At 44.7% G+C, this 16,864-nt stretch overlaps 2 protein-coding genes across 2 annotated transcripts in view; both read left to right on the top strand.

Annotated features, from left to right (window-relative positions):
- The window catches only part of LOC149647208 (uncharacterized), a 172,120-nt gene that overhangs the window by 105,246 nt on the left and 50,010 nt on the right, over positions 1-16,864 (top strand). The window lies entirely within an intron of this gene.
- Positions 1,345-9,415, top strand: LOC149647212 (uncharacterized). The gene is made up of 3 exons (XM_089850287.1): positions 1,345-2,516; positions 2,592-4,611; positions 9,304-9,415. Exons 1-3 carry the CDS (start codon positions 1,649-1,651, stop codon positions 9,413-9,415), a joined length of 3,000 nt encoding a protein of 999 aa, XP_089706413.1. The 5' UTR covers positions 1,345-1,648.

Genomic DNA, 16,864 nt, shown 5'->3' with positions numbered 1-16,864 from the left:
TTGAGGTCATGCTCTCTAGCTATAACAGAAACAATAGCATTGTACAAGTGGATATTAGCCTTTCCCAACGAAGCTTTATGGTTTCGTTTCAATAACTGCACCTCCTTTTCGAATTTGTATTTATAATTTTGTTAAGGTTGGGCCGTGCATTCAATAAAGTATCTCAAACATGTTTTAATTTTAATTTATTGAATTAACTAGTAGCATCGTCCGTTACCTACTGCGCGTACGTTAATTGATCTCCCGTCTTTATATATGGATAGATAAAAAGTTAATAGGCCTACACGATAATAAAATATAATACATATGATTTGGCCTACACAATTTGGTCTACAAAACACAAAAAATGTGCATAATTTTAGTTGAAGGTAAGAGCGTCAAATCGTGATTTGTTTGATTTAGTACATACATATTTTATAATATATTTCCACGGAATAATAATTTCACACTATTCTTAACTATCCTTGCTTAAATATTTTTGACGCCATATTTGTGAAACCCCTCATATAAGCGGACACCATAATATTCCCAAAATAGCGGTTTTCCGAAAACGCAGTTTACCCATTACAGCAGTTCCTTGAAAAGCGGTTCTCGTAAACGCGGCATACTGTTTCATCTGTTCCCAAAAGAGCAGTACAACCGAAAAGTGAAAAAACGATAGTCGTTTAAGATGGTGCAGGTTTGGTTATTTGAACTTAATTAATTAAGTTTGATTAAACTTGGATACTTGTATCAAAAAGTCTTAGATGAGGTTAGGTTAAGGTAGGGTAGGCTTGGTTTGGTTATTTGAATCCCAGTAATATTAGGGTTAATTTAGGTATTGTTATTTCAACCCGAATAGTATTAGTCAGGTAAGGTTAGGGTTAAGTAATTTTCAAAACTCGAGCTAAAAACTGCTATTTCCCAAAACAGCAGTAGCGGTTGCTACTTCGGGAATTGCCCATACAAGGCACAGCCTGTATTGGACAGGGCTGAAGCATAATGATTTGGGGTTTATTTCAGCTCAGACCACCTAACCCATGGACAGCCAACTGAATAGGGAGCTAGGTTTGCTAAGAGCAACGCCTGACACTAGCGCTGAGGTGGCGGATGCTGGAAGTTTTTCACCAAACCCTAGCAAAATTTGCGCCATTTTGTTTTTTTGAGGAGTAGAGGTCTCAAGTCACAGATATGATTAGAAAATCCGACTAAATTATAAAATTGAGTTCAATTTATTTATTTATTTATTTATTTTAGCCTCTCTCATTAAAGATTCATAAACGATCTATCAAGTTAGTTCTTGTAAACATCACTCTGGTCAAAAATAAATAGGGGAAGTGTCGGACTCCCTCCTTCGTCTGTGACATGCATTTGGAGGTGTAACATTATTATGTTGTATTTCGCGGTCACTCCTAAAGGACCAAAGTTAAAGAGATGGCGCTGACATCTCTATAAATGTAAACAACACGATTGCACAAGATGATGCAACAGCAGTAGCGATGCGTAGTTAGCACGTCTCGGTTCACTCAATAAACTAGTTAGTTATTAATGTCAAGACTAATTTTTTCGTATGACTAATTAAGCATACTAGAATCGTAAGAAGTTAACGATACATGGTGTCAGAAGATTTATACCCGCGTTGCCTGCCGTTTTTCCGTTTTTTTGGACGATGGGAGGATTGGCCGCTCCACTGTCGCTAAGCCTTAGCGGTAATAATGTATCACAACACTGGCGCTTATTTAAACAAAGGTTTCTGTTGTATGAAGAGGCTTCTTCTGCTTCACCCCGTACTGACGCTAAAAAGCTAGCACTGTTTTTACATGTGGCGGGACAAGAGGCCATAGATGTCTTTAACACTTTCGAGTTTGACACAACAACACCGAAAACCTTTGACAATGTCGTTGCGAAGTTTGACGCACATTGTAACCCGAAGAAACACGAGGTTCACGAGCGACAAGTTTTCCGGTGGCGATTGCAGCTAGAAGGCGAAACAATCGAACAGTATGTCACAGATTTACGACTAAAGGCCAAATCTTGCGGTTTCCCAGATGAAGAAAATATGATTCGGGATCAAGTTATTACTGGCATACGGGACACGAAACTACGGAAGCTGATCCTGGCGGAAGAATCCTCTGCCTTGACCCTTGCTAAAGTTATAACCATTTGCCAAGCGTCAGAAACTTTGGAAACTCAAATGCGTACTTGGGGTGAGAATGTTGCAACATATGACCCTAATAAGGAGTACATAGAAACAATCCAGCATCGGAAGCAAAAGAGCAAGACTAAACCGACTGGGGCACAGCAAAAGGCACCTATGCTAGTCCGGCCGCCCCAGCAAGTTCCACGTTCTGCGAAAAACTCGTGTTATCGGTGTCTAGGCACACACGAACGAAACAAATGTCCGGCATATGGTCAAATATGTTCTTACTGCCAGGGTAAGAACCATTATGCACGAGCTTGTCGTCAAGCCAAACGGGAGAACCACTCAGTCAATATCGTCACCAGCGTTGACAGTGACAGCGATGAGTACATCTTGGGTACGACAGAAGTAAATGCGGTTACCGTCAATACGTCATCAGTTTCAGGAGTTTATCACTTGGATGAATCTGCAGGTATTCGCGATTGGACAATACAGGGCCTAGTAGGGAACGTAATGGTTCCGTTTAAAGTCGATACGGGTGCACAAACCAATCTGCTTCCTCTCAGCTACTATAAACAGCTCGATCCAATACCGCAGACTACGGAGTACACGAAGACAGTTACAAGTTATATGGGAGAGATAATTCCAACGTACGGCGTCATTCGTTTACCTATCCAAGTGGGTACCGTCCGAGTATTAACAAAGCTTATGATTGGACCGGATAATAACAAACCAATTCTGGGGCTACGCACCTGCACCACTCTGGGGTTAGTAAACCCTAATAGAAGTTTAGAGAAGGTGGAAACGGTAGACGCAAAAGCTCACGTTCCTGATGCAGAGTTCAAAAGAAACCTACTGGCCCAGTATGGCAAGTTATTCACGGGCATAGGATGTTTACCAACAACTTGTAACATCAAGCTTACCCCAGATGCCATACCGGTTATTACTCCCCCAAGACGAATACCGTTTGCAATGAAGGAACGACTCAAGCAAGAGTTGGAAAGTTTAGAGAGTCAGGATATCATCAGAAAGGTCGACGAGCCCACAGAGTGGGTCAGTCCGTTAGTGATCATCGAGAAGGGAAAGAAAAAAGGCCAAGGAGCCACCCCCGACAACCGTTTAAGAATCTGCCTAGACCCGCAGCGCTTAAATGAGCACATTTGTCGAGAACATTACCCTATTCCAACGAAGGAGGAGATAGAGGCAGAGCTGTCCGGTGCAGCCTACTTTTCGAAGTTAGACGCAGCATCTGGATTCTACCAGATACCATTGGACAAGGAAAGTGAGTTACTCACCACTTTCAATACTCCCTTTGGGCGCTATTGTTTTAGGCGGATGCCCTTTGGCATAGCCTCTGCCCCGGAAATATTCTTCAAAGCCTTCCGCCAAGTGTTGGAACCGGTGAAAGGAGCAAGACCTATACATGATGACGTTTTGGTCTGGGGTAAAACTCTGGAAGAACATGATCGCAACCTGCATAATGCTTTAGCCACATTAGAAGCTGCCAATGCTACGCTCAACCCTGATAAATGCATTTTCCGAGCGACTACCGTAACCTATATGGGTGAAATCATATCCAAAGAAGGAATGCGGCCGGATCCAAATAAAGTCGAGGCCATAGCAAGCATGCCTACTCCTCGAACCAGGGCCGAAGTACAACGGGCGTTGGGTGTCGTAAACTATGTGGGCAAGTTTGTTCCAAATTTGTCAGCCCATACCGTACATTTACGATCATTTCTGAAGCACGATCAAGAGCCACAATGGGCCGCAGAACATGACACAGAGTGGAAACGGATTCAGACGATACTGATGAGTGACCCCGTTCTCCAGTACTACGACCTCTCCAGAAAAACAAAGGTCTCAACAGACGCATCCCAACATGGTCTAGGGGCAGTCCTCCTACAACAGCATGGAGAACAATGGAAGCCTGTGGCTTATGCATCTCGGGCTCTGACAGACGCAGAAACCAGATATGCCCAAATAGAAAAGGAGAGCTTGGGGCTAGTGTTTGGGTGCAAGAAATTTCATAATTACATATATGGAAAGGACGTCGTGCTCGAGACCGACCACAAACCCCTGTTAGCGATGTCTAAACGACCACTAGCGGACATCCCTCCTCGTTTGCAAAGATTGTTCTTCTCACTGACCAAATACCAGTACAAAATGGAGTACAAGCCGGGTAAAGACCTAATCGTCGCCGATGCTTTATCCCGAGCTACCCTACCTTGTCAGCCAGCAGATCGGGAGTGGCATGATGCAACCCAAGTACACGTAAGCTCGATAGTCAAGCTCTTGCCGGTTACAAACGAGTTAGTAGACCAACTCAGAAGCGAGACAGCGAAAGACCCAGTCTTGACCCGCCTCAAAGTCTTAATGCGTACCGGCTGGAATTCTAGTTGTGACGTAACAGCGGCTTATGGTTCTGTTCAGTCTGACCTCACGGAAGTGGATGGCTTAGTCCTCAAGGGACATCGGATCGTCGTACCAACACGGTTATTATTATTATTGATGAGGAGGGTACGTGCCCTAGCACCGATGCCAAAGGCATATTGTGCATCCTCGTAATCAGGCCTTGAATAGGCCTGTAGCTGCAGCGTAGCGAAGAATTCGCTCCACCGTGAGAGAGGAGACCCTCGAGGGTTCAAGGGTGTGTGAATCAAAATATTCTAATCTAAGCGAGGCGAAGTAGTCGCACTCGCAAAGTACGTGGGCGGATGTTTCTTCCTTCTCCTGACACGACCTACAGAGAGGGTCGTCGGCAAAACCCATCAGATGGAGGTGCCTATTAAGCCGGCAATGCCCGGTCAAAAGACCGGTGGCCAGCCTAATATCCCATCTGCCGAGCGAAATTAGGTCCCTAGCACGAGACCTGCAGGGACCATCGACAAACAACTTTGTCTGTCTCTGGCCCTCCATGCTGTGCCAGAGCTGATTTTGTATGACAGTCAACCTGTCATGCAGACACCGTTTGACGTGCCTGTAGGGGATGGGGACGGCCGGCTCCGGCCCCAAGAGCTTGGCCTCCGCACCCCTTTTCGCAAATCTATCGGCTTGCTCATTGCCATAATATCCGCTATGCCCTGGCACCCAGTACAGCAGAACCCTGTTGCAGGATGCCAGTCGCGCTAGCAGGTCGAGGCAGCTACGCACCAGTTGAGAAGTAATCTGACACTGGTTCAGAGCGTTCAGGGCAGCCTGACTGTCAGAATAAATTCTCACAGTCCGTCCGGTATACCCTTTGTTAATACAGTAATCTGCGCAATAACAGATCGCGGCAATTTCAGCCTGGAACACACTAGCGAAGGTGCCCAGGCAAGCAGAAAAGCCGACCCTTGTGGTTTGACAGTAATAGCCGGCGCCAGCGCCGGAATCAGTCTTGGAGCCATCGGTGAACCAAATGGTTTCACCCCCAGTGCCAAGAGGCAGCAGGTTAGTCCACTCTGCCCGACTGGGGAAGTGGATGCTGAATGGCTTAGTGAAATCAAAACTGGTAACGGTTTTGTCAGAGCACATCGTAAGCGACGGCTCAAGTGCGGCGTACTCCCGAAAGAGCTTCGTATGGCTGTAATCCCAAAGTCTTGGAACCCAACAGCCACTAATGTTGAGCCTGTAGGCTCCCATGACAGCCTCCTCCTCAATGAAGAGATGAAGAGGAAGCATGTCAAGGAGCACCTCCAGGGAAGCAGTTGGGGTCGATCTCATGGCCCCCGTAACACCAATGCAGGCAAGCCTTTGAAGCTTGCGCAGGGCAGCCTGCACCGTCTTAAGCCGGACCCTTGTCCACCAGACAAGTGCCCCGTAAGATAGTATGGGTCTGATGATCCCAGTATAGAGCCAGTGTACAGCCTTGGGGTTGAGGCCCCAAGTCTGGCCGACAGAGCTCCTGGTCCTCCAGAAGAGCATCTTGGCCTTCTTAATACACCGATCAAGATGCGGCTTCCATGTGAGTCTACAATCAAAAGTCACCCCCAGGTATTTCACCTCGGAGGACTTTGTCAGGACCTGGCCAAAGAAAGAGATATCATTGAACAGATCCTTAGTATTCTTCCTCGTAAAAGGAACAAGGACAGTTTTATCAGGATTAACGGTGAGGTTAACCGCCTGACACCATTGCTCCACGCTAGAGAGAACAGATCTCATAAGCGCGGTGACAGTATCCGGGAACTTCCCCGTAAAGACTATCGCTACATCGTCCGCATACCCGAAGCAGCAACAGCCCCCAGCACCCCCGAGCCTCCCCAGGAGCTCGTCCACCACCAGGCACCACAACAGGGGGGAGAGCACTCCACCCTGAGGGCAGCCCCTGCTGGTAGTCACCCCTAGAGAGTCCCCAAGGAGGGACGCCGACACCTCGCGGTCGGTAAGCATGGACTTGATCCAGCGGCCAAGAGTGGCGCTGATGCCAAATCTCTCAACAGCTTCAGTAATAACCGAGCTAGAGACCTTGTCAAAGGCCCCCTCGATATCGAGGAAGACAGCCAGTGAAATTTCCTGAAACTCGAATGCCCTATCCAGGCAATTCGTAAGGCCGTGAAGGGCTGTCTCAGTGGATTTGCCTTTTTGGTAGGCAAATTGTGAAGAAGAGAGAGGAGTTACCGAAAGTACCTCGTCTCTGATGTACCTGTCCACCAACTTCTCCAGAATTTTGAGGAAGAAGGAGGTCAGGCATATGGGTCTAAATGCTTTCGCCTCGAGATAGGAAGCCTTCCCGGGCTTGGGAATAAAGATGACCCTAGAGCGTTTCCAGTCACGAGGTATGTGACCGAGAGCAATGCAAAGTCTGTAGATCTTGCATAGCGGAGAGGCGATGTGGTCTAAGCCCTCCTGCAAAAGCCGAGGGAAGACCCCATCGGGTCCCGGAGACTTGTAGGGCTCAAAACAGTTGACAGCCCAACGAAGCTTGGGAATCGTAACAGCCTGCCTGGCTACAAGCCAGTCCTCTCTCTTCGCCCTGTGCAGAACAGGGTATAGAGAGTCAGGGTTTGTTGGATTGATTGGAGTGGAGTCAGGGAAGTGGACCACCAGCATATGCTTGAGAGTCTCAGCCCCAGACTTAGTGTACACACCCTCCTGCAACTTAATAGTGTTAAGACGATGTGTGTTGTCGTGCGCTAGGATCTTCATGACCCTAGCCGTGGCAGGGACATTGGAGACTTGCTCACAGAAGGTCCGCCAAGAGTCCTTCTTAGCAGCTCTAATGGCCCTGTTGTAGGTATTAAGGGACTGCCTGTATCCAGTCCAGTCTCCCGTGCGCTTGGCTTTGTTGAAGAGCCTGCGCGTGTATTTCCGAAGCCGGCTGAGATCCGCATTCCACCAAGGGACAAGCCTCGAGCGGTTAACGGTCTTGAGTGGGCAGTTCCGGTGAAACGACTCAATGATAGAGCTCTCTAAGTCACCAGCAGCTCTATCAAGTTCGTAAGGTGAAGTGAGTTTAGGGGTGTGACCATCTCCGTAGCGTAGGATAAGGTCTTCCTTATAGCCGGTCCAATTGGTCCGTTTTGGATTGCGTACCTCCGTCCCCGCCGGGACAGAGGTAGTCGCGACAGTAAAGCAGATGTGCCTATGATCCGACAGAGACGGCTCAGTAGACACATGCCAGTTAGACACGGAAGACGCGAGGTTTTCCGTGGCTAGCGTGAGGTCAATGACCTCCCTTCTATTAGAAGTAACAAAAGTGGGTTCATTGTTTTGATTAAGAATATGGAGTTTACAACCAACTAAATATTCTAGTAAATCATCACCTCTCCTGTTGCAGTCAGAACTGCCCCACGTGATGTGATGAGCGTTGGCGTCGCAGCCAATGATTAGTTTGTCCCCTCTCCTTTCACATTGATCGACCAAATTGATCACCTCAATTGTCGGGAGAGAGTCCGCGTCGTGGGCAAAGTAGGCAGAGGCGGCCGTGATAGTCAACTTGGCATTCCCAGTGGCCAGGACTAGCTTCACGGCCGCCGTGTCCTGGGACGTATACAGCGGTAGAGAGATACAGCAAAGATCCCTCCGAACCAGAATACACGCCCTAGGTCTAGCAGCAGTATGGTCATAAAATAGTGACCCTGCCGCGTCAAGACCGAGGATTTTGCCATGGCATATCCACGGTTCTTGTATGAGGGCCAGATCAAGACCCTCTATAGCAAACCTCCTGCAGAGTACCGCAGAGGCCGCCTTACTATGGTGCAGATTGATTTGAATCGCACGTAGCGTCCCCATGGTCCCTAAGAGAGGGGTTCAGAAGGGACCTAGCTACACCTCATCAGTCCCGAGAGGGCCAGTGGCACCTCCCCCCCTGACAGGCAAGCTCCCAGTCCCAAGATCCTCCCCCTCACCAGGACCACTAGAACGCTCATCGGCTGAACCCCGAAGGGTCCCATCCGATTCTTCCAGTAGGGTGGACTCATCCATGGAAGAACAAACTTCCGAATGAGCCCCCCCCTCCCCCTCTGTGCCTAGAGCGACGCCAGAGAGCTCCACAGCGAGATCCCCCATCTCACTATTCCCACCCCCTGCCGCAGACTCGGCTACAGTGGTTTTAGTGGCTTCCGTGTTCTGAAGGAGTTTGAAGGAACCCTTGTCCACTCCAGTGTAGCCCACGAAGCCAGCATTCTTAATGGCGTCCAGCGAGGAGCCATCAATAGACAGTACCCAGTATCGCACTGCCCTGTCCACGTATGTCCGAATGCACTTCCAGTGTTCGGTAGCAAAGCCATCGTTAAGGGCCTTTAGGCGCCGGAACAGCACCGCCGGCTCTTTAGTGATCTGGTCTCTGGTGCGGAACATTACCTTAAACGGCTTAGGGAGTTCGCTAGCCCTCATTACTGAGAGCACCGCATCCCCCACCACCGAGTCGGCTAAGTTTTCCTTCAACCATTGACCAGTGAACGTATCCTCACAGGAGTATACCAGGGCCCCGGCCGTCAGGCTAAAATTCGCAAGGCGCGGTAGACGGCTCCCCGAAGGTATCCCATCCAGCGCCCCTAGAATCGCCTTCTGAATAGGGCCCACGTCCTCCTCCGTGATGGCCGCTTTCGGATAGCCTTTTTTAACAATGGCCATCTTCTCGGCGCTGGCAACGGCACTATAGGACTTAGCCTTTTTAGCCGCCGCCTGCGAGGTACTGGGCGAGGGAGTCGAATCCTCCGTTCTAGGCCTCTTCAAATGGGTGTCACGTGTCGCCGCACCCCCAGCGGGGGTGGAGACCGTTCCAGACCCAGATTTGGCCTTTTCCCGAGCAATCTGTCGTTTGCGGCGACGTTGCACGGTGCGTTTCGAAGCCTGACCAGTCACACGCACCGATAAATCGGCACGAGTATCGCTGGATACAGGCCCTAGCGTAGTGGTATCAGTGTGGGTTCTGCCCTGAGCAGACCCCTGCACCGTAGGTTTAGTAGTTTTGGAGTTGTTTTTATTTGATTTATCCATGGGAATCCCACGAGTAAGGGGGCAAGTAAAAGGTCACCACCCGGTAGTCCCCCACCCGGGTGGAAGGCTAGATACAACGGGGTGTCGCCCGGTGCCCCGAGGGGATCGTTAGCGATACCGTAGTTTTACTTCCCCAGTACCATGCAGCCCTCGGCACGATGCCTCAACACCTTGGCTTGGGAAGGGCGCGTATCCGCTTAGCCCACACAACGTAGTGGTTAACCAGCTCTCACCACCGAGGAGGTGTGATACTCCGCATCGATGAGGACCCAAGCTAGCGTGTGTGAAGTTAAAAACGCGAGCGGGAAGCCAAAGCAAGGGGGGAAAAAGATACACCCCATCTAGCTTGCGTCCCCAACTTCGAGAGCCTACCAACACGGTTACGTCCAACTATGCTTCAATACATTCATGACGGGCATCTGGGCATCGAGAAATGTCGCCGACGAGCACGTCAATCGGTATATTGGCCGAATATGAATTCTGACATAGAGCGCAAATGCAAGTCTTGCGCTACCTGCAATCAACTACAATATACGCCTCCGCATGAACCACTTACGATGCGCGACGTTCCTCAACAACCATGGGAAAGAGTAGGAACCGACCTCTTCTCTCAAAACGGACAAAACTACATTGTTGTCTACGATGCGTATTCAAACTATATAGAAGTTGACGCACTTGGCTCTACCACGGCTGGTTCCGTTATAAGGAGTCTTAAAAAGATTTTTGCGCGTCACGGCATTCCTCAGGAGTTGTTATCCGACAACATGCCTTTTGACTCTCACGAGTTTCGACAGTTTGCTAGAGAGTATGGGTTCCGCTCAACCAAGTCAAGTCCTAACTACCCAAGATCAAACGGATTAGCAGAAAAGGGGGTCCAGATTGCCAAACGTCTCATGAAAAAAGCACAGGAGTCTGGTTGCGATTATGAACTCGGGCTTCTGAGTTACCGCAACACTCCTCTGGACCATGGCAAATCACCAGCCCAGCTCTTAATGGGTCGTTCTCTCCGAACGCGTTTACCCGTAGTCAACTTCCCGTCAAGTGGGGAAACAGTTCAGAAGCATAAGCAGCCAACTACGGGAAGAAATCTGCGTCCACTGAAGAAGGGCGACATAATCCGAATTAAAAATCCGGATAACACGGCGTGGGTACGTAAAGGACGTGTCCTTAACCAGGTCGCACCCCGTTCCTATAAACTGCAACTGGATGATGGGGCCATATTGAGGCGTAACAGACATCAAATCCTACGAACAGAAGAAACCGGTCTCCCAGGGGACGATGTAAAACCTGTGGTTAAAACAGAAACGTCGCCCACCAACGAACAATTACACGCTAGTCCACGTTTTGCGACTCCTGTTCCAGTAGCGACTACCCCTTCGACAGTGCCACATGGGTCCAGTCCACCTGTTGCAGTCCGCCGTTCTAGTCGGGTCAGAAAGGTCCCTCACAGGCTTGATCTCTAGTTCAAGTTTAAACATCGAGATAACTTTCGTTTTTTGTTCTGTTTAGTTTATTTGTCATTATAGTTTTTATTAATCAGTAGCTTTAACCACCTTCAGTGGGTCAATAACTTGTTCAAAAAAAAAAAAAAAAAAAAGGAAAGATGTAACATTATTATGTTGTATTTCGCGGTCACTCCTAAAGGACCAAAGTTAAAGAGATGGCGCTGACATCTCTATAAATGTAAACAACACGATTGCACAAGATGATGCAACAGCAGTAGCGATGCGTAGTTAGCACGTCTCGGTTCACTCAATAAACTAGTTAGTTATTAATGTCAAGACTAATTTTTTCGTATGACTAATTAAGCATACTAGAATCCTAAGAAGTTAACGATACAGGAGGGGTGAATGCATACTCGCGAAATCTGTTTCATCCCCCTCGCCTATTCACCACATTCCCAAGATAATTTGTGATATTGCGCGTGAAGAAATGGTGCGGTTTATTTTACATTAGCTGCTTTTGACTGAGGCTAACCGTGGCCACTGCAGTTTATCGCCACAATTTAATTTGATGATGTTCATGATTGTATTAATTTAGTTAGCTAATAATGATGTTATTTACTAATGTTAAAACGTTTAGGTTATAATGACAACCCAGGTCAAAGTTTAAACGAAATTCTAAAGGACTTTAACGATGAGTTTTTTGAATTGAATGATGATTTCAAGAACATCCGCGGCATTTTTAATTTAATTTCGGTGTGCTTAGCGTTTTAAACAAACTTTAACCTCGTTCAAACGCGAAAATAACACTAAAGAAAATAGAACAGAGCGCGGAGGTTGTGACTCTTCCTTGAGACACACCTATGCCAAATTCTCCCGTTTGGTGGCGTACGAGCGTTATTTTCGGGAAGAATGACATCATCAACTACAAATCTGATTGGCTGATACCATATTAAACACCTCTCGCGCGCTTGAGCGTCTCGAAATGCATGTCAAGCTAAGGCAAAGGCAGGAAAATATGGCAGTCCGACACTTTCCCCTATTTATTTTTGCTCTGTTATTGATTATAAAGTCTGTTTAACATTAAGCCTTGGCTAAAAATATCCCGAACCATTACAGGCGAATTCTTCTTTAAAGGACATTTGGCGATAAATTGCGGTCGGTAGACGCGTGAGGGCGCGTGCTACGCATTGCCATTTGTTAACGCGGGTTTAACATGGCTTTGCCTGTCCATGGGTTAAGTGGTCTGAGATTTCAGTTTTAGTGGTCTAGGAATTGCACGTAGTTGCTTTCAAAGAATACTCTCTCCCAACAAATGTAGATTTTTCCACTTGAAAAGACTCGAATTTCGTATAATTCATTCCTTTCGTAAAATCACGAAATTTCTGATTTGGAAATTAAATATCTTAACTGCCTCGAGCATTGTTCCAACTTCCGAGAATGACGGCTGTATAATTTTATATAAAATTCGTACTACTCTATATTCTCTTTCTAAGAATTCATTTAGTTCAAATCCAGCTTGAGTTACAGTAGCTTAGAGCTATGCTGTATTGATGTTAGATTCTTAAAAATATTTTGTAGACACGAATTACTGGTAGGATTGCTTAAAAATTTAGAGAAAAAATTCAGGTAATATAACTGATTATACCTTAAAAGAACGGAATTTTTCTAAATATAAAAGGAATTAAATATTAAAATAAGAAATAAATTATCTATCATTATAAAACAATTAGCATTTAATTAGACTTGAAATCGAGGACTATCGAGCCATCCACTATTAGGTTTAATCAATCTATCCCTGGTTTAATGCAACGTCTGCTAAATCGAACCTCTTACCTCTCTCAGCCTGTGAAATTCATAAAATCCCGAAGGGGTAAGGTAGGCCTATTCAAGGTAGGCCTACCTCATTAGGGACCCCTTCTACTAAGTTTTAGACAAATATCGAAAGGGTTGGAAGATATCACGTTTAAGTAATAATAGAAAACAAGATATACCCCAAGGCATATTAACGCTGTTTGCAGTGTGATATTGTCTTTAACAAAACCCCAAATTAGGGATACCAATAAGCAAAGGCGTGGAAAAGTATAGGAAAAATATCAATAGCTTAACATCAATCGTAGTGGCTCAGACGTTGAGTCTCCGCATCCCACACCGTAGACCTCAGTTCGAAACCCGATACCTCCGAGAGACCGCATTTTCTCGTCGAAAATATGATCGAATTTAGTCTAGATGTCGCTAGTGCGGTGGATAATGAAATTCCGGCAAGCTCTGCCGCGTAATTTAAATTTACGAAAATGAACGCGAACGCGAAACAGCCAGCCTGCCTGCCTGCCTGCTTGCCTGCCTGCCTGCTTGCCTGCCTGCCAGCAAGCCAGCCTGCTTCCAGGGGTCGCCGTATAAAGCTGTTGCTATGGGCAAACAGCTTAAAAACCACCATAAATAACGTTATTCATCGATTCAATGATATAAGACATTTTATGTTGATTTGAATATCAAAAATAAATAAAATTGGAAAATTTTTCAAAGTTTGAAAGTTTGTTTACAAAGTTTGAAAGTTCTGATTACACCATGTGGTGGTTTTTTGACGACTCTCAGTGTCTGGTTGTTTTTCAAACCCAGGTGTTATGAATCTGAGAAATTCCAATGGGACTCTAATTTATTTTAGTCACATTGGAATCCGTACTTTTTCCGTATACAAGTGAGCATGTATAAGGATGAGAATCGGAGAGACCATATTCACCGTTTGCTACCCACCCCCATTCAAAACCGGTACGGTTTACGGCCAGTACGTATCACGTGACGTCTGGCTTCTCGGATGAATGCCAATTAAGGCAGGTGCGCGTGAGAGAGATCGGGCTGTACCTTCCCCCTTTAACTCTCCTTCTTATACGTGCTCACTGCGTATACGTGGCTGAAATTGGCGTTGGTAGGATGAGTGAGGATTTGTGTGTCTCTTCCGAAGGAAGAAAAGGCAAACAAATAGTGGACATTCATCACCCGGCGAATATCGCTCACTGAACTCATAATTGTATACAACCCGTAAATCATTCTTTCCAACGCTTTATTTCATTTCGTATCAAATTTCTAACCAATACAAAAATGTTTTCTTAAAAAAGTTCGAATCTCATTTCAAATAAGATTGCTTTTCTAAACTAATCGAAGCGACTGTTATATTTTATTTCCGTCTATAACGGTCCTTTTAGATATTTCCTGACACCCTTCCGTAATGATAAACGATAAATTCACAGATTTTAGGCTTAGCGTCCCATAGAGAAAACATGGGATTTTTGGTGGTCCACTCTATAAAATAACTTAAAAACTACAGCGAAGTTACGGTTCGGAATACTTTTAAATTAACAAGTAACTGTTTAAGGTGTGCCTTTTCCAAAATTCATTAACAACAATTAGTCTAAGTATGTTATTATAATTAATTTGTAAGTTATGGTAAAATCGTTATTCGCTTTACATAGTCAGTTTTAGATGTTAGCACATTCAAAGCTATTTTATATAAGGGTATTGATACCCTACAGAATCGGGTATGATGACAACAACTAATACAACACAGTTTTCTCGGGAACAATACTCCGTTCCATTTATTCCATAAATTGCTTTCCCCCAATCTATTCCGGAAAGTAGGGCTTTCATACAACCGGACCCCTCGAAAAATTCAACAACTCATTGGGAGGGAAAATATCTGGGTGCCAGCAGTGGGTCCGCCAAAAGCACTCCAATCAAAGAACAATTGAACAAAACTCTTTTCTCGTAGGAACTTAGGCACTTTTAAGACCCGGTATCTTTGTTCCGGTTAAAGGTAAAAGTCTGAAATTTCATTTACTAATATTACTTACAGGGCCTACTTCTATCGCCAAATTCCAAGTTTGTACCTATTATAGTTTACGAAATACCTTAAGTCAAATTTGCATTATTTCGCTCACTGACCGACCATGAAAATTCTTAGGTACTTCTAGAAGAGGTAGAAACCTAAAATATACGATTTATTTCGTAATGAAAATTTAAAAGTACTGAAATTTCTTTAATTTTTTTTCAGTTCTCACTTAGAAAACTACTTATCTCATGTACAGCAATATATTAACTAACTCTATCAAAAAAGCGAAGCTTGTCATATTTTTACATGTTATTGTACGGATAACTAGTTTAGAAGTTCATTTAACTTAAAATTGTGATACTCTTTAGGCTTCTTTAATTTTAACTCACAAAATATCAAGTTACAACTAAGAAACCTATTTATGAGCGAATGCGAGACGCTGTCTGTACTACTTCTTGTATTGATAAGTTATTAAAGTGTATGGGAATTTACAATTTCATATCATATTTTACCACGAAATTGGTATTATGTTTAGGGATGCACCGATATGGGTACAGCCGATATATCGGCCGGCCGATACATCGGAAATTCGTAGCCGATATATCGGCCCATAAAAAAGTAATATTTCTCCATGAATATCGTTTCAAAGAGTAGAATCAACATTATTTAGGACCATTTAGGTTTTTCTTTTGTTTTATTAGAGACATGTTTCACATCTCTTTCGAGTCTTTCGTTTAATGTGGTACCGCTACATATTTTAGCCTTAGCCAAATTCCTTAAAAAAATGGTGTGGTCTAAGTTAAATCCTTCCCTGGTTTTTAGTAAAAATGCAGCTCCTTTCTTTGTTCAACAAGAAGTAGCGTTATAAGCAAAATTTTGGACCACAAGTGAAAAGTTCAAAGTGTACATTAGTGACACGTACCAAAACGCATTGGAGAGCGTCAGTGTCGACTTCGATTGTTTGTGGGAGGTATGGGAAACTAGGGAAATTACTTACTCATAGTCGTGAACAACGGGATAAAACTGAGATTGTGGAAAACCCTGCATTTTTAAAGGGAAATGTTAAATTGTGGGAATAAATTTGTTGTGATGTGTTTCAATTAGTATTCATTGAGTACCTTATTTCTTGTCAAATTTTTCCCGGAAATATCGGTTTACATGAAGCCGATATTGGCCGATACCGATATGAAAAATATAGGCCGATATATCGGCCGATATACCGATAACCGATATATCGGTGCATCCCTAATTATGTTACACTTTCAAGTGTCTACTTTCAAAATATCAAGTTTTTAATATTATTGAACCAAAGTTTCTATTTTTAAAATCCAGTGAAAAATCACGAAAACTCAGTTTCGATATATAAATCATTTTATCTTGCCGAGCTTGTTCGCCCGTTTGATGACATCACTATGACGTGAGGAAAAAAGGACGGGAATCCTATACGCTCGTCTCGAGCTTCTCGCCAGTTCCGACGCGAACACCATCTCACGTGAAAAATATATCTGTGACGTCAGCCTACGGGAAACGTATTAGCCTTTCATAAAAAGTGGATTTCATATGATGCATTTTCAAATGAATATTGTCAAATAACCAGAAATCGGAGGATTGAAAGCTTGATATTTTTGAAAACTTAATATTCGAGATGGCCCAACGTTTGGTGTACATTAAGTTCTTACCACATCTAGATAAAAAGGTCTTTTCGCCTATCCAACCTTCACAGACAATCCACAAACATACACACTCACAGATCATAATCGTAAAGCCAGTATGTCTTTCACAACGTAGATAAAAACCTATAACAAATACACATTCAAGGGTCAGAAGATATTTTGCTTTGGTCCCATTGAACCGAATTCCCATTCGACAGAACAGCTTTTTTGTGGTGTCCCATTCGACCGAACGTAGCCAAAAATTGCGATTTTATTATAGTCCCATTGGACCGAAATTCTATTGAACTGTGGCTTTGCATTAAATATATTTTTAATTAATAGGAAAATCTTTTGGAAAAGGTGGCAGCTAATTAATAGGAGAATATTTTGGAAAATGAGGCAGCTA

The sequence above is a fragment of the Phalangium opilio genome, unplaced genomic scaffold (assembly GCF_054372755.1).
Source record: "Phalangium opilio isolate 3A_F unplaced genomic scaffold, DU_Popi_V2 ptg000089l_1, whole genome shotgun sequence".
Lineage (NCBI taxonomy): Eukaryota > Metazoa > Arthropoda > Arachnida > Opiliones > Phalangiidae > Phalangium > Phalangium opilio.
Note: the sequence above shows the minus strand (reverse complement) of the source record. Positions and strands in the feature narration are given on the sequence as shown.